The 25,394-nt window shown below is 35.8% G+C and overlaps 1 protein-coding gene across 19 annotated transcripts in view; it reads left to right on the forward strand.

Annotated features, from left to right (window-relative positions):
• C2CD3 (C2 domain containing 3 centriole elongation regulator) overlaps positions 1-25,394 on the forward strand; it is a 151,022-nt gene that overhangs the window by 31,478 nt on the left and 94,150 nt on the right. For 16 of the 19 annotated variants that reach the window (XR_005375650.1, XR_005375653.1, XR_005375651.1 and 13 more), the window contains exons 6-12: positions 4,709-4,841; positions 5,284-5,442; positions 12,706-12,853; positions 15,649-15,800; positions 16,431-16,640; positions 17,488-17,600; positions 23,588-23,706. Coding sequence is in view for 12 of the 19 variants with exons in the window: in XM_038568660.1 (XP_038424588.1) it covers positions 4,709-4,841; positions 5,284-5,442; positions 12,706-12,853; positions 15,649-15,800; positions 16,431-16,640; positions 17,488-17,600; positions 23,588-23,706 (1,034 nt within the window). In the remaining 7 variants the exon portion in view is untranslated. The remainder of the gene's footprint in view (positions 1-4,708; positions 4,842-5,283; positions 5,443-12,705; positions 12,854-15,648; positions 15,801-16,430; positions 16,641-17,487; positions 17,601-23,587; positions 23,707-25,394) is intronic. The other 3 variants (XR_005375655.1, XR_005375656.1, XM_038568661.1) reach the window with 1 other exon arrangement.

The raw sequence follows: 25,394 nt of genomic DNA on the forward strand, positions 1-25,394 counted from the left end.
GGTTTATGTATACAACAGAATATTACTCAGCCATTAGAAACGACAAATACCCACCATTTGCTTCAATGTGGATGGAACTGGAGGGTATTATGCTGAGTGAAGTAAGTGAATCGGAGAAGGACAAACATTATATGTTCTCATTCATTTGGGGAATATAAATAATAGTGAAAGGGAATATAAGGGAAGGGAGAAGAAATGTGTGGGAAATATCAGAAAGGGAGACAGAACATAAAGACTCCTAACTCTGGGAAACGAACTAGGGGTGGTGGAAGGGGAGGAGGGCGGGGGGTGGGGGTGAATGGGTGACGAGCACTGAGGGGGGCACTTGACGGGATGAGCACTGGGTGTTATTCTGTATGTTGGTAAATTAACACCAATAAAAAAATAAATGTAGTTAAAAACAAAACAAAACAAGTGAACTATGGGTTGTTAAATGCATTTAAAAATGAAAACACAGGCTCAGAATTAGGGAGCTACTGTCCTATCAAAGGGGGAACCTGATCTTCAGCTCCAGTTCATTATTGTCTTTAGATTCTAAGGTAAGTTCCTCTGTTTATCCTATTGTAGGTTCATTGTTTACCTAGGCCTTCCTTTTTTCCCTTTTTTCCTTAAATCAAGACTTTGCTAGCCAACTAGTGAAGCCAAACAAAATATGAACAGTAAAACCTATGGGCTGCCAATATGCAACCTCTTCCATGAGAGTTATGAGGATCAGTTGGTTTACAGATGAAACAACTGAGTTAATAATATGACCTCTGCAGAATAGGAAAGGACAACTTCAAGAAGTAGTGAATTCTCTATTACTGGAAAACATGAGCCTAGCTAACCATCTAATGGGACTTTTACAGATTGTATTGAATCATCAGATGGACAAATAGGATCTTTTAAGGCCTCTTCCAAACACAAGATTCTGGAGGACTAAGATTAAGTAAGAAGGTCTAGAGCTGAGATTATGAGAGAAATCTTAACAAATACATAAATATAATTATCTTTCTGGTCTTCATTGTACGGACATGACACCAGAAAAGAGATACAGAGCTGAATTGGTCAACCACCTAGTATTTACGAAACATGAACTACACATCTTGTTTATGAGAGTTGGGTTTAGAATAGATAGCAAAGAGTTAGAACGAAAACCAGAAGCTGTACGTCTCCCTGTGTTTAGCAGGGTCTGTGCCCCTGGCTTGTAGGAAATAAACAAGGAAAACATTTATCCTGAACTCACCTAGGTGCCTTCTTTTGTGTTCAGGGAATGATTTTTGAGTTGATGTGCAATCTGGTGCCATGACAGCTCTTAGAGGTAGGTACCAGCTTCCCCTTGAGAAGGGGAGATCAGATAGGTTTTTTTTTGGTTACCATGCCTCAGATTTTAGAAAAGCTTTTCTAAGAATGGCTGTTTAAACAGTCAAACCACTGGGAGGCCAAGGAGCAACCACCTGTGCTCAGACTTGTCCTACTTGTTTTCCTCAATGTTTATTTTCTTTTTAAAATCTGCTTTCAGAAAGTATCTTAAGTACTTATTACCACTTAAATGTAAATGACTTATTAAATCACTTTTAAAATATTACCATTCCTGGAGGAATTTTTGTTTAACAGGAACATAACTCTAAGCTCAATTTAATTCAACAAATGTCTTTTGAGTGACTATTTAGGTCAGTCATTGTTTTGAGTATTGGGGTTGCAGTGATAAATAAGACACAGTATTTGACCTTAAGGAATTAAATCTAATAAAGGAAACTGACTCTAAAACAGACACTACACAATTATATATGATATAAACCCCAGTAGAAATATTAGAACATTTTATCAAATGCTGAGTATATCCTAGGCACTATATGAAACACTGAGGATAGAAAAACGAACAAAAACCAATCTCTGGTTTTAAAGTTCACTGGATGAAATAGACAATTATAATACTGAGTGATAAATTGTTTGATGGAATTAAATACCCAGAGCTTTGATAACACAAAGGAAGTATTGTATTCAAGGAATTAAAAACAGTTGGGTATGGTTAGTTAGATCATAAAGTACCAAGGATATTATCTCTCCAAAAACATTTTGGGCATCGGTAGAAAAACTGTTTTTCTACAAGGCCTTGAAATCAAATGAAGTTTATTATCAACACTGCTTTAAGTGTTGAATAAAGTTTATCATCAACACTTTATTAAAAAAGCATTTGAGTGTGCCCATCTCATTCAAGAACTTTAAACTATATTGAGTAAAGCAAAGGGCCAACTAGAAACTCAAAAAAGGGTTTCCGGTCACATAGTAATCTTTAGCCAAATTTCCAATGCCAGAAAGACCATGGTTTCCTTACTCTTTCTCATTGAATAAACAAGACAGTCATTTTTTGGTTGAATCTCAAAGAGATTAAAAACAACAACAACAAAGTATGGGTGCCTGGGCAGCTCAGTTGCTTAAGTATCTGCCTTTGGCTTGGGTCGTGATCCTAGTGTCCCAGGATCAAGCTCTGCATTGGGCTCCCTGCTTGGCAAGGAGTCTGCTTCTTCCTCTCCTGCTGCTATTTCCCTTACTTGTGCTCCCTCTCTGTCAAATAAATGAATAAAATCTTTAAAAAATATATAATGAATTCTGAACGAATATTGTGCAACCATTATTTGCATAGAAAAGGTTAATGTATGTTGTTAAGTGAAAAACAATTTCAAAAATATATATATATATATAACGATGATACATAAAATCTTTCTCATGTTTTAAATCTATAATGTCATAACCTGCAAATAGCCAGAGGAAAACTCTGCTTTTAAAAGGTTTGGGCAACTAAAATGATCTCCCTATCTTAAAGTTGACTGATTTGGAACTGTAAAACTACATCTGTAAAATCCCTTTATAGCAGTACATTTAGATGAATGTTTGAATCAGAGAAAAGATATGTGTACACCAGAGTTGAGAATCTTAGGGAGAACTATCTTAGAATTCTGAGTAGTTGATCTTTATTTTCTTTTAGTTTAATCGTATTTTCACTGTACATATGATATTTTGGGTTTTATTTGTTTTGTTTTTTACCTTGTAAGCTATATTTTCAATTCCTTATACAGACAAATGTTAGATGTTTATGGATCTTGGCTTCTTTTTTTCTTGGCCTGACCACCATTGTTTCCTCCTCCTCTTCTTCTTCTTTTTCCTCCTCCTCCTCCTCTTCCTTTTCTTTTTTTCAGGAGGGAGAGAGTACACATGTGCATATATGTGCAGGGCAGGAGGGTGAAGGGTGGGAGAGCAGAGAGAGAACCCAAAGCAGGCTCCATGCCCAACAAGGAGCCCCAGGTGGGGCTACATCCCATGACCCCAAGATCATGACCTGAACCAAAACCAAGAATCAGACATCCAACCGACTGAGCCACCCCATAGGTACCCCTGTATCTTCTTTTTTTTCAGGAGCTATAAAACTCTAGACTGAGACAGGCCCTTGGTGTCTAGTCTCAGTTACCTCCAAAGCAATTCTGGAACCTCAAGAAAAACATGGTACTTCCCATTGTTCCTTGGAATAATGCCACTGGCCCTAAGGTTTTAAAAAAGATAGCTAAGAACTAAAGTGGGGTCATGTATCATATAGTGATTAAAATCATAGAATGTGGGGCGCCTGGCCAGCACAGTTGGTGGAGCATGCAACTCTTTATCTCAGAGTTGTAAGTTTGAGCCCCACACTGGGTGTGAAGAAAAAAGAAAGCCTTTAAAAAAAGAAAGTCTTTAAAATAAGAAAAAATAGGGACGCCTGGGTGGCTCAGTGGTTGAGCATCTGCCTTCAGCTCAGGTCATGATCCTCGGGTCCTGGGATCAAGTCCCACATCGGGCTCCCCACAGGGAGCCTGCTTCTCCCTCTGTGTCTCTCATGAATAAATAAATAAAATCTTTAAAAAATAATAATAAATAAAATGATAGGCTGTGAAATCATTCTGGTTATGTAGAGTGTATAACTTGGACAAGTTACTTATCCTCTGTGCCTCAATTTTTGTCATCTGGAAGATGAAGGAAATAGTACTCATCTCAGAATTGTTAGGAGGATTAAATGAGTGAATATGTATAATATACATAGAGTAGTACCCAGCATGTGCTTAAGAGTTCAATAAATTATTATTGCTGTATTATTGTTATTTTTACTTATGGATTGGATAAATTTTACTTACCAGAAAGTCTGAAGACTTCATCCTGACTTTTCTATTAACCTGCTGTATGATCTTAGACAAGTCATGGAAATTTTTTGGCATTCTTCGTAAAAGTATAAAATTGCAATAGATTATCACTACGGCTTCTAAAAGTTTAGCTGGTATAGTTGTTAGTGTTTTTTGGATGGTAGTGACACATAATAAGAGATTTCAGTAAGGTATCTGGATACAAAAATAGTATATAGACGTTATTAACTTTATTATGTATAAAAACCTGTTGGAAGAGTTAGTGCATTCATGTAACAGCTCCCATCGTATAACTCTGGAGAAACGGACTTCCCTCCAGAATAGACTTCATTCACTGCTGTAATGCCAGCATTTAAAATAGTCCCATCATAGAAGCTCAGTAAACATTTATTGCAAAGCGAGTGTCCTCAAAAAATTCTTAAGCTAGTGGGAAAAGCAGACAGGAAAGCCATTATAATATACTATTTTAAGTCCTGTAATTGAAAGAAAGGTGCTGAATATTGCAAGTGTTGCTGTTGGAGTTTAGATTTTCCATGTTCTGCTTTTGCCTCCTTCAGCTCTGTTAGAACAAGGCAATAAACTACGTAATGCCATGGTGATTTCTGCAATGAAATCAAGCCCAGATACTAGCATGTTGTTGGATGAAGTTCATCCTCCCATGAAGGAAGATTTTCTTAGAGCCTCAACACAGTAAGTTACAGGATAAACATGATTCCTGGCAGTTCATTTCTTAATTGTTGTTAATGTATATTTTTTATTAAGGTATAGACTAAATAATCTTAGAAATGTTCAGCAAATAATTCTTAATGTGGTGGAAAGGAAGCCTAAACTAGGAGTTAAGATTGTCAAAATCTGGACCTATTACTGGTACTCGTTAATGTGTAAATGGCTAAATTCTTTGCTCCCTATGAACTGCCATGCTTATATTAATTATAATGGGGATATTCTCTCCTCCCTCTCTTATAGAAATGAAATTAGATTCTGAGGTAGAAAATGGCTTTGTAAATTGTGAAGTTTTATATATATTTAAGGTAGTTAAGTCTAAAGGATGTTAAATGTTCCATGTTGAACTATCTCCATGTACTATCTCTTAGCTCAGTTAATTCTGATATAGATTTTTCCTGTCTGTTAGCCGCTCAGAAAGTACTTTTCCACACCACAGAATCAAAACCTTATCTAGGAATCCGTTTAAAGACCAAATAGAAGATCACCTCCTCCCTCCGACTGAGAATACATTTTGGAAACGTGACACAAAAGATGATGCCAGAGCCATTCAGCTGCTATTAGGCAGGTAAGGACTTTTAACTATCTTCCTTTTAAATTCTTAACTTCAATTCATTGTATATATGTTAACAGATTTTTTTAAAGATTTTATTTATTTATTTAGGAGAGACACAGAGAGAGAGGCAGAGACATAGGCAGACATGGGGGAGAGGCAGGCTCCCTGTGGGAAGCCCAATGCAGGACTCAATCCCAGCACCTCGGGATCACGACCTGAGCCAAAGGCAGATATTACAACCACACAGGTGCCCCTGTTAACGGATTTATCTTCTGGAACAACACTTCCTTGGAGTGACCAAGTCATTCCCTAGGTTACTCATTGCATACTAAATAAAAATCACTATTTATTACCTACTAAGTAAAAATCTAGTCTTTAGCCTTTTATTCTTAGCTTCAGTTACAGAATGGTCCCCAACTCCCCTTTCCATTCTTATCTCTCAGCTCTATCCCCAACACCATTGTTAGGGTATAATTTTTAAGACTCAGATTTTAGGGGCTCCTGGATGTTTTAATTGATTAAGTGCCCAACAGTATCCAATTCTTGCTTTTGGCTCAGTTTGTGATCTCAGGGTAGTGAAATCAAGCCGTGGGTCAGGTCCCATGCTCAGCAGGGAGTCTGCTTGAGATTTTCTCTATCCCTCTACTCCTGCCCCTACCTCATTCTCTCTCTCTAAAATAAATAAGTAAATAATTTTTTTAACCTCAAATTTTATTTATTTAAGATTTTATTTATTTATTCATGAGAGAGGCAGAGACATAGGCACAGGGAGAAGCAGGCTCCCTGCAGGGAGCCCAATGCGGGACTCGATCCTAAGACACCAGGATCACGACCTGAGTCAAAGGCAGATGCTCAACCATTGAGCTACCCAGGTGCCCCAAAACCTCAGATTTTAAACAGACACAAGGGATCCCTGGGTGGCGCAGCGGTTTGGCGCCTGCCTTTGGCCCAGGGCGCGATCCTGGAGACCCAGGATCGAGTCCCATGTCGGGCTTCCGGTGCATGGAGCCTGCTTCTCCCTCTGCCTGTGTCTCTGCCTCTCTCTCTCTCTGTGTGACTATCATAAATAAATAAAAATTAAAAAAAAATAAATAAGTAAACAGACACAAGTTAATTCAGGGTCTTATTATATCTCATGTAACCTATGTGGTCTGTAATTAGGAAGGAAAAAAATAAAAGGGATCCAAATTGGAAAGGAACAAGTACAATTATCTCTATTAACAGATGACATGATCTGTTATGTAGAAAATCCTAAAGAATCTACTAAAAGATATTGTAACTAATAAATTCCAAAGGATTGCAGGATATAAAATCAATACACAAAATCAATTGTATTTCTATATACTTGTAATGAACAATCCAAAAACGAAATTAAGAAACAATTCTGGGCAGCCCCGGTGGCGCATCGGTTTAGCGCTGGCTGCAGCCCGGGGTGTGATCCTGGAGACCCAGGATCGAGTCCCATGTTGGGCTCCCTGCATGGATCCTGCTTCTACCTCTGCCTATGTCTCTGCCTCTCTCTGTGTGTCTCTCATGAATAAATAAATAAAATCTTTTTTTTTTTTTTTAAAAGGACTTTATTTATATGAGAGAGCGAGCACAAGCAGGAAGGAGAGGGAGAAGCAGGCTCCTTACCAAGCAGGAAGCCCAACACAGGGCTCAGTTCCTGGAATCATGACTGAGCCAAAGGCAGGTGCTTAACTAACTGAGCCATCCAGGTGCCCCCCTGAATAGCTCACTTTAAATGAGTAAATTGTATGTTATATGAATTATGTGTAAATGAAACTTTTTTTAAAAAAATAAGATCGAAAATCCAGCACAAGGTCCAAAAAAAGACACATCAAAATATACAATCATGAATTTTGAAAATGCTGAGTAAAAAGAGTCAGTCATAAATGCTTCCAAAAAGCAAAAAAGAAAGGTCATGTAAACAGTATCAGGATTAGAATGATATCAGATACTCCAGAGAGTTGACCAAAATGACAACACAGGAGGCTTCTGAACTCCCTTCTTCCATGGACACACTGAATATAAAGCTACACACAGAGCAGTTCCCTCTGAAAGAGATAGGACTGAGCAACTCCTGCACATTGTATGAATGGGAAAATATCAAAACAGGTAGGAAAAGCTGATACAAACTATCGCCATAATCTCTATCTCCAACATAGGAGGGGACCTCCTGAAGAGTGAAGGATATGGACCCCCTATTCAGTGCCTCAACTTTTAAGATTCCTACAAGAGATATAAGCTCCAAAAACATTTAGTTCTGAAAGGCAGGTACATACTTTACCAGCTGCTACTTGAGGGTTCAGCTTCCAATCAGCCTGCATCTAGGAACTGACCATGATCCTCCTGTTTGGGACACAGGTGAGTCTTAGCGTACTCTCAACTACTGGGGGCTACTAAGAACAAAGGTGGAGGCTTGGACAATCAGAAAAGTTTATGAGGCAAGTAGGAGCTTAGGAAACAAACTAATTGATGAGGTTCATCTCCTACTGTCAAGAATAGAGACAGGTCAAGACTATCTGTCAGGACATTATGACAGAACTGAGATAGGTGACTGTTCTGTATAATATGCAGAATTCAACAGAGAAAGTCCAGGAAAATGAAGAAACAAAAGAATATGTTCAAAACAAAAGGACAGAATTAAGATAAACAGATCTTAATAAAGCAGAGATAACTGAGTTACCTGAGAGAGAATTAAAAATAACAGTCCTAAAGATATTCACTGAGGTTAGGAGAACAGTTGCATGAACCAAGTGAGGATTTCAACAAGGAGACAGAAAAAATTTTCAAGTATCAGACTAATCATAGGGCTGAAGAACACAATAACTGACTGAAAAAAAAATCAAGAGGGGTTCAACAGCAGACTAGATCAAGGAAACAAAGAATCAACAAACTCAAAGACAAGGTGGTGGAATTCAGTCAGAGATGAAAAAAAAAAAAAAAAAGAATGAAAAGTAGTTTAGAAATTGTAAAGGACTTAAGAGAAACCGGGAAACCAATATACATGTTATTGGGATCCCAGAAGAAGGAGAGAGAGAGAAAAGGGCAGAAATATTCAAGGAAAAAAATGGCTGAAAATTTCCCTAACCAGGGATCCCAGAGAGTTCTAAGTTAGATGAATCAAAGGAGATCCCTACTGGGATACCTGGGTGGCTCAGTGGTTGAGCACCTGCCTTCAGCCCAGGGCATGATCCTAGAGTCCCGGCATCAAGCCCTACATTGGACTCCCTGCATGGAGCCACCTCCTCTCTCGGCCTATGTCTCTGCCTCTGTGTGTGTGTGTCTCTCATGAATAAATAAATAAAATTAAAACAAAAAAAAAGACCCATACTAAGATACAATATAATTAAATTGTCAAAAGTTACAAGGAGAGAATCTTAAAAATAGAGAAAGGCAACTTGCTACTGACACAGGACTCCCCATTTGACTTTCAGATTTTTCAGCAAAAACCCTGCAGACCAGGGGCACCTGGGAGTCTCATTTGGTTAAGTGTCCAACTCGTGATTTCACCTCAGGTCATGATCTTGGGGTCATGAGATCAAGCCCTGTGTCAGGCTCCACACTCAGCAGGAAGTCTGCTTGAGATTCTCTCTCCCTCTGCCCCTCCCCTACGTCTCTCAAATAAATCTTAAAAAACAAAACAAAACCCTGCTGATGAGAAGGCAATGGGATATATTCAAAAAGTGCTGAAAGAAAAAACTGCCAACCAAGAATATTCTATTCTAGTTGTTCTTCAGAATTGAAGGGAAGATAAAGAATTTTCCAGACAAAAGCTGAAGGACTTAATTACCATTTGACCAGCCTTACAAAAAACATTAAAGAAAATTCTTCAAGCTGAAACGAAAGGATACTAAGTAGTAACAAGAAAACATACAAAATTCTAAAACTCATTGCTGAAGGTAAATATATACTTAAATTGAGAATACTGTAATATTACAATGGTGGTGGGTAATTCACTTATAAATCTAGCCTGAAGGTTAAAAGACAAAGTATTAAAAATAAATAATACTATAATAATTTGTTAATAGATACACAGTAGAAAGGTACAAACTGTGACACCAAAAATTAAAAATGAAGTGGGCTGGCTTTTATATGTGTTTTAGGTTATCCTTCTAAAATAAACTGTTATAAATATGTTCTATGTAAGCTCCGTGGTAACCATAGAGCAAAAGCTTATAGTAAATATATAAAATACAAAGAAATTGAAACATGCCACTATAGTGAATCATCAAATCACAAAAAGAGCAAGAGAGGAAGTACAAACCAACTAGGAAGGCGTTAACAAAATGGTAGTAGTAAGTTCATGCCTATCAATAATTGCTTGAAATGTAGGTGAACTAAAGTCTCCAACCAAAAGACAGAGCGTAGCTGAATGGATAAAATATAAGACCCAGCTATATGCTGCCTACAGGAGACTCATTTCAACTTTAAGGACTTATAGGCTCCAAGTGAAGGGATGGAGAAAGATATTCCATGCACGTGGAAACCAAAAGAGAGTTTGAAGTAGCTATTCTTATATTAGACAAATAGACTTTAAGGCAAAGACTATAACAAGAGGTAAAGAATGTCATGATGTAATGATAGTTGGTCAATTCATCAAGAGTATAAAACAACCGTAAATATTTATGCACCCACATAGAAGCACCTAAATACATAAAGCAAATGTTAGTACATCTGAATGGAGAAATAATAGCAATACGATAATAGGGAATTTTAATGTCCCACATTCCACAATGGGTAGGTCATCTAGATAGAAAATCACTAAGGAAATACTGGACTTAAATGACACAAACCAGATGGACCTAATATATATATATAACTTTCCATCTAATAGCAGCAAAATACATATTTTTCTCAAGCACACAAGGAACATTCTCTGTGATAGATCATATACAGGGCCATAAAACAGTTCTTAATACATTCAGGGAGATTAAACTAGGCATTTTTTTCTGATCACAGTAATACGAAATTAAAAATTCAGGGAGATTAAAATAGGGATTTTTTTTTTCTGATCACAGTAATATGAAATTTAAAATCAATTATAAAAACTAGAAAATTATAATTATGTAGAAATTAAACATGTTCCTGAGCAACTAGTGGGTCAAAGAAGAAATCACAAGGAAAATCAAAGTAACTTGAGACAAAGGAAACTGGAAATACAGTATACCAAAAGTTATGGGATGTAGGAATGGTTCAACATCCACATATCAATTAATATGATATGCCAATTAACAAAATGAAGGATAAAAATCATATAAACATTTCAATAAATGCAGAAAAAGCATTAGACAAAATTCAATACCCATTCATGATAAAACCTTTCAACAGACTGAGTATAGAAGCAATGTACCTCAGGTGCTGTCTAGGTGGCTCAGTCAGTTAAGCATCTGACTCTTGGTTTGGGCTCAAGTCATGATCTCAGGGTCCTGAGATTTAGCCCCACTTTGGGCTCCATGCTCAATGTGGAGTTTGCTCCTAACCCCTCCCCCCACCCCAGAATAAAAAAATAAAATATTTAAAAAAAATAAAAAGAAGTAGTATACCTCAACATAACAAAGGCCATAAATGACAAGCCCATAACAAACATCAAAATTACTGATGAATGCTGAAATCTTTTCCTATAAGATCAGAAACAAAAGATGCCTGTTCTCACCACTTTTATTCAACATGGCCCTTTAATGTGTCATAGACAGTAGAATAAGTTCAAAGAAGTGTTCATTGAAAAAAACAAATATTAAAAGAGGAAGACTGCATACTCAAGAGATCATAACTTTAAGGGTTGTGCAGTGAGGGAAAAAAGAAGTAACTGAGTGAGGAGGAACCATAAATAGCAAATGATTGTTAAGTAAAATACCAAGAGGTAGAGCTTCAAAAAGGAACAGTGCTCAGGAACTACAGAGAAGCTATGTGGATTGGGAAGCTGTTATTTGAGTTGTAGCAGTTAGGGAGTTGTTCTGACCTTTGAGAGAGATTTCTGTAGATCAGTAGCTCTCAGCTGAGGGACAGTTCTCCCCTATTCCCAGCCCTATGGCACATTTTGTAATGTCTGGAGACATTTTGGGTTATCAAAACTGGAGAACTACTGGTATCTGGTGAGTAGAGTCCAGGGATCCAGAATGCACAGGATAGCTCCCAATGATCAAGGATTATCTGACCCACCATATAAGTAGAGCTAAGTTTGAGAAACCCTGCTATAGATTAAAAAAAGGTGAGGAAAGGAACATTTATTGAGTATCTTTTTGTTCCAAGAAATGTAGGAATATGACCTAATTTGAAAGTAGTAATTATGTGCTATTTTCTTGAGAAATTAAAGAGCCTCCTTTAAGGACTGGCTCTCTCAGTTGAAAGAGCTCCTGATTCTTGATCATGAGTTTGAGCCCCACATTGGGTGTAGAGATTACTTAAATAAATTTTTTTAAAAGATTAAAGAAGAAGAAAAAATAAATAAAAAATTAAAGAAGGGGGAGAAAGTATAGCAGCTCACATGAAAGGGAAGCAAAGTTGAAAGAATTAATAACTGAAATGCTTAGCATGGTGCCTGGTACATATTAAGTATTTAATAAATATTGCTTTTATTATTAATAACATGCTAAAAATTCAATAAGTTCATTTACAGATGTGCATTCAGTGCCAGTTATTATAGAAGAAACAAAAATGAAGTGTTCACATATTTGTATGCTTATATTCCTTATTAATTTTCAAACTTTTTGTAGAGTTTCTGTTTTACTTATTTCTGTATCACACATGAAATTATTCTTGCCGTAATTAACCCTAAATACACTAATTTTTGCTTAATGGAATAGGCATATTTATGAATTCTTCACAAAACAGTATGAGCATTTAACTCATTGAATTATAGTTAATTCTTTACCTTCTTTACCTTCCTTTACCTTCTTTTCTAGCAAGGAGCTAGACCGTAAGCAGTGTAAGAGTAGAGCAAATTAGTTTAGCCATTTCTGTATCATTCAAGACCTAACACCATGCCTGGCACATAATAGGTGCCCAGAAAATAAAAATGTTTGTTAAATAAATCAGTGAGATCACAATCAGTGGCAGTAGTGTATTTTTTGAATGCTAGCTGTTGGCATCCCAGAGGAGGGGAAATATAATATGAAAGTATTTATCAGGTAGTCTTCTGCCTAATGTGAGTCCTCTGCTTAACATGTCTTCTTTCATGTTTAGAACTTTTAGAAAGGTTTCAATTAAAAAATATAGCTCAACTGAAACTTCTTTTAATGTCCTTCTGTTGTCTTTTTCTTACCTCTACAGTGCTGAATTATCCCAAGATCGTTACTGGAATGGGCTAGGTTCTCCTCCAGATTCCCCATCTCCTGGGAGTGATGTGTATTATAGCAGTGACTTTAATGATCCTCAGTATGACCAGAGTCTCCTGGAGAGCTTATTTTACACAGCACCTGTAAGTCCTTGAATCTGCAGTTTTGGAAATTAGAGAACAAGAGTATTAATATTAGGTGCAGGCATTGTTACCGTTTGCCAGACAGAAAGCTGTCCATTTTACATATGTCATTTTACAGATGAGGAGACAGGCCTAGTAGGTGTCTGGCTGGCTTAGTTTGCAGAGCCTGTGACTCTTGATCTCAAGGTGTGAGTTCAAGCTCCACGTTCCATATAGAGTTTACTACAAAAAAAAGAGAGAGAGAAAGGATATGAAATGGGAATAGAAAGATCTAGAGAAGCAATTTTTGCACTGCAAAGGATCTAATTTGAATTGACGAGAATTTATGTGAGAAAGTCATTATCAATAAGGCAGGTAGTCTGTGAAAGCCTTTGAATATCAGGTGAGGAGGAAATGACATGATCAAAATGGTGGTTTAGGAATGTTAATCTGGCAATGGTGTAGGGAGCTAATTTAGGGGAGAATACTTAGAAGCAGATAGGAAGCCGCTGGGTTATTGGACGTGTGTATTAGAGTAGCCGCAATGGGATTGGAAAGAAAGTGATGAATTTAAAAGACATTAAGAGTTACTAGGATTTCATGACTTGCTATTTTAAAAATCATCACGAATATATATTACTTGTGGGATAAAAAAGAGAGGGAATTTACATTTATTACATTTTTGGTGTGCCAGGAAATTTACATGTTATCTGTTATTTTTGAGTACTGTGCCAAATGTCTTAAATTTATTATTTCACTTATTTTTCTAGCCCTATGAGATAGTATTATCTTTTACATAACATGATATAAACACATAGAGGTGTTAATAACTAATAATTAAGTGGCAGAAGTAGAATTCTTACCTTAGTCTGTCTGGAGAAAAACTAATGTTTTTCCCACTAGACCACATCATCTCATAAGCTTTAAGAATGGCATTAGAGAAAAAAAAAAAGAATGGCATTAGAATCTGGTCTTGACCTCATCTCCCACATTTGACCTTTACCATCCAGGTACACTGATTGTCTCATCACTCCTCAAACATTCTAGCTCTTTTTTAATCTGTGTATTTTTTGCTCAGACTGATCCTTCTCCTTTGAATGTTGAAATGCTTTTAGACATCTAGTAAACTCAGTTTATTTTTTTTTAAATCAACTGATCAAAAAAAAAAATTTCAAGTGATCGCCTCTGTGAAGTAAACATCCTAGACTTCCTCAAGCAGAATTTATTGCCTGAATGTCCACAGGATCCTGGGACATTCAGGCAATGTTGTATGATACAATTCCTTAAGAATAAGAACATGTCTGCATTATCTTTGTATTGCCAGTACAACAAAGCCTGATGGATATTGAATACTCAATGAGGACTTAGTGAATAAATGACTGTATGAATGGCACTAAGTAATCCCCATGCTGTTTGAACAAAATAATTTTAGAAAAGATTTGTTGATGGGAAGGAGTGAACCAATAAACTATGATGTAATGAAAAGATCAAGGAGTTAGAATACTTGTGTCCTTCCCCAGGGTTTGATGTTCCTTTTTTTTTTCTTTTTTAAGATTTTATTTATTTATTTGATAGGGAATAAGAGAACACAGCCAGGGGGAGCAACAGAGGGAGAGGGAAAAGCAGGCTCCACGCTAAGCAGGGAGCCCTTTGAGGGACTTGTTCTCAGGACCCTGAGATCATGACCTAACTTGAAGGCAGACACTTTAACCAACTGAGCCACCCAGGCACACCTGATTCTTTTAATATTGAATAACATCCACAGCTTAGAAATTCAGTGTTATTAGCCCATGTTTTTGGTTCCTAAAATCCTTAGCTTTTGAACCACCTAGTTTATATTTACTCTAATTTCCTTCGGGCTGTGGACCCATTTAGATTTTGAATGCTTTGTCTATAACCATTTTTAAAAGCTGCCACTTAATAAAGAAAAACCTAAGAGCAAAAAGCTTTTGCAATTTCACCTTGAAAAAAGTTATACTTCTTTCTTAAAGGACATTTTGATCATACTTCTTTAACTATTAATTTGTTATCCTTGTCACAGGTCAATATAGTATACACCCTGAGATGCTGAGAAAAGGGAAGTGGAGGTGATAAACTTAAAATGACATTGGATTCGTTTCTGCATTTATATTAACAAGTTCATTTTTTTAATTTGGAACCAAATAAGTATATCACTGTTTTCTCTCTTTTGCATTTTGTGATAGAAAGGGCTGATGAGTCAATTGTATTAAGCTGTCTTTTCTCCAAGTAAAATTTAATTACAGGAGGCTTAGCAACTGGTTCCCTCATTAAGAAAATCTTAATAATAAGATTATTATTAAGATAATCTTAATAAGATAAAGATAATAAGATAAATAATAATAAGATTATTATTATGTGACATAATAAACAGTTCATCTTTGCAAGATTAAAATAAATCACTGGTAGTATGGAGTGGTGAAAAAAGATGGGGTTTTTGCATCCATATAATTAGGTGACATTGTACCATTTTGCCTTACACTGTGGTAGAAATACAGGCTTTGGAATCTGTCTTTGGTACTAGATGCATAGTAGGTAGTAAATAAGTAATGATTGTTATTTTTGTTGAGAATGTGGAAGAAGAGTCTGTTTTTATTTATTTTCTTTGAACTGAATTTATAGCTTATTTTTATATACCAAAAAAAATGTGAGGTTATCTCCTTGGCATCAATTATCTCTTTAAAAGAACAATACATGTGCAGAGAAGAATTGATTACTTTTAGAGAAATATATTCATTACTACTCTCCCTAAAATAATTTTTTTTAGTGCCTCTCTTTTTTGTTTCTTCCCCCCATAGAAATCTGATATCAGCATCAGTGATTTCTTCAGTGAAGATGATACTGTCCCTTCTAACAAAATGAACCAGTCAAAAGTTCTTGCTAAATCTCCTAAGGTTCTAGAGTCAGATGATCTTAAGTTGAAGAAAAGGGCAGCGGGCAAGAAAAATAGGTGAGCCTTTCCATGATTGCTTATTTAGAGGCAAAAGCAAAGATTATTTTCACAAAATCTCCTAAAGTAAAAAAAAAAAATCTCCTAAGTAAATGACCTGTATTTGCCCAACACTATCATATTGGTAAAGTGAGTTACAATAATTCATTAAGTATTAAGTTCTTAAAAGTGTAATAATATGAAAAGATGGATATAATAAAATGGTTAAGGGAGAAAGCAGAATTCTAGGTTGAATGTGTGCTGTACTACACTTATGTAGAAAATATGCATAAAGAAAGCAAATGAAAAGGAATACACAAAAGTGATGATAGTAGTTATATTAAAATAGTGGATAACTGAGGTGTACTGTCTGTAGCTCTTGTAGAAAATCTAATTCTGTAACATCAGTGTCTATACTTGTATGGAGATAAACCTTTAGATTACAAGAATGTTTTTACATTTTTTTGAAATTTCTTTCACTCTGAATTAGGACCAAAATTCTATTGATTAAAGTCATTTCTCAGTTCTTGACAACTTGTGAATTAAGATATTTGCTGCCCTTCCCCTTTCCTCTTCTTGCCTGTGCAAACTAGATCGTTTCATGTTGGGTCTTGGGCTACCTGTTTCACTGTCTGTATGAACTTCTTTCAGAAATTTGGTTGAACAACAGATGATATCAGAAACTCCAGAAGATGCCCAAGTGATGACACTAAGTGTGGATAGGTTGGCCCTTTTGGGTAGAACACATTCAGTCAGAATCATCATTGAAACAATGGGAGTTCCTCCAGATAGTCCTCAGATGACCTCTGACAAAAAAAGCTTTTCTGGGAGACCACCTAAGCTGACAGCAACAAAAAGGCGGTACGTCTCTAACAGGGAAAAGCTAAATTTGACATTTCTGAAAAGTGTGTGATGATAATAGTAATATAATAAATAATTGTATAACATTTTATGGTTTGTAAAGTACTTTCACATGAATCATTCAACAAAAATGCATTGAATTCCTCAGTAGGTTTCTTTCTTTCTTTTTTTTTTTTCCTCAGTAGGTTTCAAGGACAATACTAGGTAAGTGTGAGAATAAAGGAAATTGAGACCCTGACTCTGTTTTTACATACTTTACAGTCAGCCAAAGAGAGATACATTTAAATGGCTATAGGAGCGAAAATAGATGTTTTATTTTAAAAAGTGCTGTGGAGGGGCACCTGCATGGCTCATTGGTTAATAAGCATCTGCCTTTTGCTCAGGTTGTGATCCCAGGATCCTAGGATCAAGTCTCACATCAGACTCCCTGCATGGAACCTGCTTCTCCCTCTGCCTTTGTCTCTACCTCTCTCATGAATAAATAAATAAAATCTTTTTTAAAAATTAAAAATAAATAAAAAAATAAAAGTGCTGTGGAAAATTTGTAGACCTACAGTGGTGATCATTTTCCAACCTATACAAATATCAAATTATTGTTATATGCCTGAAACTAATATAATGTTATATATTAATTATGTCTCAATAATAGATAAATAGAGTGAATGAACTATGGGAGCACAAGGAAGCTCTGTCTGACACGATTGGTGAAGGCATCAAAGAGGAGAGAGGTCCTTTGAGGACCTAAGGTGCTAAAAATAGGGCCTTAAAACATATGTAGGATCAGACAGTAAATACGTTTGTTATTTGGTTTATGTTTTAATCACTTTTCTTTGGTTTTGATTTTTAGCACCTTCTTTGTGGAATATCACTTTCCTGTGGGCTTTTCTAAAGGTGGATTGGGAAAGACAACTTTGATCACCGAGGTCATTCGACTTGCCTCCAGTAAAATTACAGATGGAAGTAAGAGAAAGACAAGTTTTCTGTTCCTTAAATATTTTGGCTGTGGAAGAATTTTTCAATCTCCAAATACTCATCTGACTTTTATAGTACCATAGGATCTTAGAGTTAGAAAGAATTGTGAAATGAATCTACTCTAATTCTTTTATTTTGTAAGTGAGGAAACTGGCCCAGAAGTGCTATGACTATCCTGATAACAAGGTACCAAGTCAGTAACGTACCTGAGACTAGAATGCAGAACTGTTGCTTATAGCATGTTTGCTCAACTATTGCGATTTTTCTTTTATTCCTTTTTTTAAAAGCTTTATCAAGATATAATTCACATACTACATGATTTAACTATTGAAGTGTTTATTGAACCCAGTGAAGAATTTAGTAGTTTTTAGTGTATACAAAGAGTTGTGCAACCATCATAAAGTAATTTTAGAATATTTCCATCCCCTGAAAAGAAATCCCTTACTCATTAACAGTCACTCTTAATTTTCCTATCTCTACCCTTACCCACACTAAACAACCCTGATCTGTTTTCTATCATTTTACTCATTCTGGACATTTCATATAAATGGAATCCTACAATATGTGATTTTTATGTAACTGGCTTCTTTGACTTACCATATTTTCAGATTTGACCTATGTTATGGCATGTTTCACTACCATGTACCTTTTTATAGCTATCTAATGCTTTATTGTATGGCTATACCACATTTGGTTATCCATTCATCAGCTGATGGTCATTTGGGTTGTTTCTGTTTTTTGGCTATTGTGGATAATGCTTTTATGAATATTTGTGCACTTTTTTGTGTGGATATATGTTTTCATTTCCCTTGGTTATAAACCTAATAGCAGAATTGCTAGATCATATGGCAAGTATGTTTTAGCTTTTTGAAGAATTACCAGTTAGTTTTCATCAGCTGCTCCACCATTTTACATTCTCAGCAGCAATATATGGAAGTTTCCAGTTCTCCACATCCTCACCCACCCACATGATCTATCATTTTTTATTTAGCCATCTTAGGGATTATGAGGTAGTATCTCACTGTGGTTTAGATTTGCATTTCCCAATGACTAAGGATATTGAGCGTGTTTTCTTGTGCTTATTGTCCATTTGTATATCTTGGTGAAATGTCTGTTGTAATCCTTTGCCCATTTTTAAGTTTTATTACTGGGTTGTAAGAATTTTTTGTACGTTCTGGATAAAGACCCTTATGGGTTATATATTCTGGATATGAGGCCTTTGTGAGAGCTATGATTTTCAAATGTTTTCTTACATTAACAGACTGGCCTTTCATTTTCTAAATACTATTGTTTATAGCAGAAATGTTTTAAATTTTGCTGTAGTCCATTATTTTTTTCTTTTGTTGCATGTACTTTTGGTATTGTATTTTTTTCTGTTTTAAGTATTTCTAATACAAAAAAAGCAAAAAGGTATTATAATAAACATTTATGTTCCTGCCATCCAAAGTTATACAACTTTCTAACAGATTTTGCAAATATCTTTGCGTTGATTATCCAATTTGATCCATGAATGGTTCATTAGTGTTGAATTCCCTCTCTGGGAGGTAATTTAAGAACTAAAAGATATGGTCTTAACTCTCCTACACATTCAAGTAATTTTCCTAGACAGCATGGTAACATTGGATTTTTAAATTTTTATTTTGCTTTGTTTTATTTGTTTTTTTTAACTAGATATAATCTATTCATTTGGTTCAAAATCTTTGTAGGCAATGCTGTAAATTTTGTATTATTCCTAAAGTATTTCGTGCATATATTAGTAAATGTGTTTATCCTTTTTTGCCCTCCCATTTTTATCCAAGTATTAGTGTACCTTATGCACTGTTCTGCACCTTGTCTTTAACACCGTTATCTTAGCAGTTTTTTCATACCAGGACCTAAAGAACTCAGTCTTCCCAGTCCTTTATGACTATATAGTATTCCCTTGTATGCGTGTGCCATAATTTAAACACCCCTAATTGCTTAATATATCACTATTTAGGTTGTTTTCATTCTTATTTTTAAAAACAATGCTTCAGTAGAAAAATTTCAAATATGCTTCATTTCTTATTTGATGTGGGTATATCCAATACAATCATTAAAAATATTTATTTACTTTTTTCTACATTTTTAAAAAATTAAATTTAATTAACATATACTGTATTATTAGTTTCAGAGATAGAATTTAGTGATTCATTAGTTGCATATAACACCCAATGCTCTGGGATGCCTGGACTGCTCAGAGGTTGAGTGTCTGCCTTTTTGGCTCGGGACATGATCCCGGAGTCCCCAGATCGAGTCCCACGTTGGGCTCCTTGCATGGAGCCTGCTTCTCCCTCTGCCTATGTGTCTCCCTCACTCTCTCGCTCTGTCTCTGTCATGAATAAATAAATAAAATTAAAAAAAAAAAAAAACACCCAGTGCTCATTCCATCAAGTGTCCTCCTTAATGCCCATCACCCAGTTCCCCCATCCCCCTACCCACCTACCCTCCAGCAACACTCGGTTTATTTCCTAGAGTTAAGAGTCTCACATGGTTTGTATCCCTTTTTGTTCTTATTTTATTTTTCCTCCCCTTCCCCTATGTTCCTCTGTTTTGTTTCTTAAATTCCGTATATAAGTGGAATCATGTATTTGTCTTTCTTTGACTTATTTTGCTTTGCATAATACCCTCTAGTTCCATCCACATCATTGCAAATGGCAAAAGTTCTTTTTTTTTGATGGCTGAGTAGTAGTCCATTGTGTGTATGTGTGTATATATGTATATATATACATATACATATATATGTACATATGTACATACATATATATATGTATATACACACATACACATACATATACACACACACCCCATCTTCTTATCCATTCATCTGGTGATGGACATCTAGGCTCTTTCCATAGTTTGGCTACTGTGGACATTGCTGCTATAAACATTGTATATATGTTAACAGATGTGTGATATATATATCACATCTTCTTTATCCATTCATCTGTAAATGGACATCTGGGCTCTTTCTATACTGTGGCTATTGTGGACATTGCTGCTATAAACATTGGAGTGCATGTGCCCCTTCTTATCACTATGGTTGTATCCTTTGGCTAAATACTTAATAGTGCAATTGCTGGGTCTTAGGGTGGTTCCATTTTTAACTTTTTGAGGAACCTCCTTACTGTCTTCCAGAATGGCTGCACCAGTTTGCATTTCCACTAACAGTGCAGGAGAGTTCCCCTTTCTCCACATCCTCACCAACATCTGTTTTTCCTGTGTTGTTAATTTTAGTCATTCCGACCAGTGTGAGGTGGTATCTAATTGTGGTTTTTGGTTAGAAAATACTTTTAAAAAACAATGCCTAAAGTATTCTTTGTTTACTAGAATGCATTGTTTGACTTTCCCCATCACCTTAAAGGGGGATTTACAGTTTTTCATATGTTTACGTTCTGGTATATGCTTAAATTATTGACAGCAACAGAAGCTGCTCTGGAAGTTTGTTCAGAGCATTCAAAATCCTGTTGACTCAAAGTATGTTTAAGGAGCTTTCACATGCTTAAAACTTATCAAACTCCCATCGCACGGAAAAATGTTGGATCTTTTTCTTAGACTTCCCTTCTGTCTCCTTCTGCCTATATAATATCTGATGAGTTTCTTAAAACTTTTCTGAGCTTCAGTTTCCCCATCTATAAAATTGAGATACAGCAAGGACACAGTTCTGATATACATGATTTGCAGTTAACATAGTACCTGCAAAGCAAGGACACAAGGAATTGATGGACAAATGGGATAATGAATATAAAATCACTAAACTCTAAAATAGTATGTAAATAGTAGTAGCTCACATTTACTGGGCACTAAACTACATGCCAAGAACTCTACCAAGTGTTTTATATACATTAACCTTTTCATTGATTTTCATACAAGATTTTATTTCTTTATCTAATGAGAGAGGAGAGCGAGAGAGAGAGAGAAAGAGGGTAGGGAGGGGCAAAGGGAAAGGGAGAGAGGGAATCTTAAGCACAGGACTTAATCCTGTGACCCAGAGATCATGACCTGAACAGAAATCAAGAGTCAGATGCTTAACCAACTGAGCCACCCTGGTGCCCCTGAACCTAGAACATGTTTTATTCCAATTCATGTGCTCTTAATCTGTATCGCTTTTAAATTATTATCATTGTTGGGCACAGTGGTTGAGTTTTCCCTGTGTCCTTCTGAAAAAGATCATACAGGCAGTGTGGAATAAGCATCAAGCCAGGAATTAGAAGACAGAGTTCTAGTTCTGTTTATACCACACACTAATTGTATGAGCTTAAGGAAAATCCCCTTTTTCATCTGAGGGCCCCCCTTAACAATAACATAGATTAGACTAGGTATTTTCAAAGTAACCTTCCAACTCTATTATTATCACTTCCAGTTCTTAAACAAAAACAAAAACAAAAAAAAACAAATCTTCTCTGGGACATTGTTTAGCCATTTATTTACAGTTTATTTCATTATTGCCTTAACTCACCTTTTTTTTTTTTTTTTAAGATTTATTTATTTATTTATTCATTCAGAGATAGCGAAGAGAGAGGCAGAGACACAGGCAGAGGGAGAAGCAGGCTCCATGCAGGAAGCCCGATGCGGGACTTGATCCCGGATCTCCAGGATCACACCCCGGGCTGCAGGTGGCGCTAAACCACTGCGCCACCGGGGCTCCCCGACTCACTTTTAATAAAAAAAAAAAAAAGCCATGAGCTTAAGAAACCGAGAATTATGTGAGAAATAGAGTAATACAGTGTAAAAATGTACCTAGATGGTGAGGAAAAATCTGAATGAAATAGAGTTCTATTTGTACAAAAAATATTTTTCAGTGTTCAAAGTGCTTTTTCATCTGTTACCTCAATCCTTCCAACACCAATGAGATTGTAGGTGTTGCTTATTTCCCTTCTCCTGGTTGAATAATCAGGTAAACTGGTCCAATGGGTGTGGGCTTCCTGGGCCCAGACCTTTTGTTTACAGCTCCTATGTGGAGATCAAGATTAGGAGACCCAGATCTTGTTTATGAGTGCCAAGAGAAATATACAGAGTCAAGAATTAAGATGGCAAAGATGAATGAAATTGATCAATAAACCAAAGTGTCAGTTTGAATGAATACCACAAATAGCAATTTCTTCTGTAACTGGGCCTTTTATGAAGGTTTTCCAGATCCATTTTAAGGGTATAGAAGTGAGTGAATAGGAAGATCATTTTACAGGTGGGAAATTGTGGCAAAGTTGGTCACTAGTAAGTAATAGAACTGGAGCTTGACCTCCTATTCTTTTATTCTAATCCCAAAATCCTTTTTCTGTTTTTTAACTGTGTTAAAGCCCCATAGCAGTGAGCACAAACTCAAATACTAACACTACTTTATTCCATTTACATTTATTATTACAGTAGAAATCCTTTCCCTTCTAAGACACAGACTCTACCCTGCCTTAACACTGCCAACTAACATCAGTACCTGATACCTTATGTAAATGTGACAGTAGGAGTCCCCTAGTCTTCAGCCAAAAAATAAACTCATTTTCAGTATTACAGTTTTTTATTCAATTCTTCTCTTCCTTTATTTAATCCCTCTTGTCCCACTTCTGGCCCACTCCCTTCTTTTTTTGTTATACTGCTTATCTTTTGTCTTCTTAAAACAAATCCTATCACCTTACACCAGTGAAGATCTATCTCTTCACATCTTTTTTTTTTTTTAAGATTTTATTTACTTATTAGAGAGGGAGTGCACAAGAAGGGAGATGGGCAAGCAGACTTCCCACTAAGCTCGGAACCCGACTGTGGGCCTCAATACCAGGACCCTGAGATTATGATCTGAGCCGAACTCAGACACTTAACCAACTGAGCTACCCAGGTGCCCCACACTGACTAAATTTCTAAAAGATTTTAGATCAAAAGGGAGGTGGGTGGTGTCAAAGCATGAATTGATGATGACTCTAGTTGGGTAGCCTGACATGTTCTTATGTGTTTGGTTCTCCTTACAGTGGTGAAATTCCAACAGCGATTTGTGTTTCCAGTACAATTTGGTGGCCCAATGATAGAACACTGGTGGAATTCCAATCTCACTTTCCAAATTTATGCAAAGAAAACCCCACAGAAAAAGGTACCTTTGACCTTTGCCTTACCATTTACACTAGGGAATTAGAATATACTTAAAATTATATTCCTACCTGTACTAGGAATTTCTCCAAACATAGCATATTATTATTTCTAATATCTGTTTGCTATTTGTCAGAAGCCAGATATGCTAAGGTACTACACCAATATACTACCAAATTTAACCATCACAAGTCTGTGAATTAAGTACATTATTTTCTTTATTTGTGGACAGAGAAACTGAGATTTGATGAAGTTTAGTAACTTAGATCACTCAAGCTAATAAAAGATAAAGCGAGGCAGGATTCTATCTCAAGTTTTCTGGCTTTAGACCCTATGATCTTAACCTCTTCACTGTATTCCCTGCTACAGAGAGGAGACTATCTGGATTGATATAAATTATTAGCCTTAATTTGAGACTCTATTTCCTATTTTCAGGCAAAATATGTAGAGGTCCAAGATAATATAATGTAGATAGCAGTTTTGATCAGCTTATTCCAAGTTTATAAAATCCACTTGTAATTGGCACAGCATAAATCAATAAACTATGTTGTGAGCAGGTTTTTGTTTTTTTTTTTTTTTTTTTTTTTTGTGAGCAGTTTTTAACTTCTTTCAGTAATAGCCTTCCTAATCTTTGACCACCTCTTTGGTATGGAGAGCACGAAGAATGTATCGTGGGGGGTTTTTGTTTCTTTTTTCAGAGGATACAAATAAGTTCTTTTTGGAAAAAAAATTTTTTTAAGATTTTATTTATTTATTCATGAGAGACACAGAGAGAGAGAGAAAGGCAGAGACATAGGCAGAGGGAGAAGCAGGGTTCATGCAGGGAGGCTGGTGTGGGACTTGATCCCGGGACTCCAGGATCACACCCTGGGCTGAAGGCAGGTGCTCAACCGCTGAGCCACCCAGGCGTCCCATTCGTTTTGGAAAATTTACCAAAATAGGAAGAGGTGGAAAAACACAATTCTACAACCTCAAGACTGCCTCTCTATAAACATTCCAGTATATTTACATTGAATCATCTAGCTCATGGCTTCTTTTTTTTTTTTTTTTTTTTTCATGGCTTCTTTCTAATGAAAGAATTGTATGTGTTTTTTGCAGAGAACTTGAAAAAATAATTCTGAAAAAGCAAAATTGTCTAAATCCCAACACCAAGAAATAACTTTGCTAATATTTATGTTTCCCCTTTGTTTTTGTTATTTTTTTTTTTTCAAATAAATAAAATACATGTTTAAATCTTTGGCAGTATTAGGATAATTTTGAATATAGTTTTTATCCTGCTTTTTAAAAAATTTAACATTATCTTTATAAATATTTGAAGATTTACTATATATACTTAATACTATTTCTATCAAGCATTATAATAAATACTGTTATTATTTTAGACTTCTTGTAAACATCGTTTTAATGGCTGTGTATTATTGTATTGTAGCAATGTGCTATAATTAACTGAATAATTCTTGATTATTAGACCTCTAGCTATTACTAATTGTTGATTTCAAAAATAGGCATATTTATGTATAAGCTTTTTATGTATTTGTTATTTCTTCAGTATAAATTCTCAAGTGAAATTACTGGGATAAAGAGTGAATATTTAAAGCTTTTAATATTTACTGCCAAATTTGCTGTCCAGAACTATGTTGCCAACTTATATTCCCAACTTCACACATTTATGATAGCCTGTTTCTTTATAAC

Source organism: Canis lupus, chromosome 21, assembly GCF_011100685.1.
Source record: "Canis lupus familiaris isolate Mischka breed German Shepherd chromosome 21, alternate assembly UU_Cfam_GSD_1.0, whole genome shotgun sequence".
In the NCBI taxonomy this organism is placed as follows: Eukaryota; Metazoa; Chordata; class Mammalia; order Carnivora; family Canidae; genus Canis; species Canis lupus.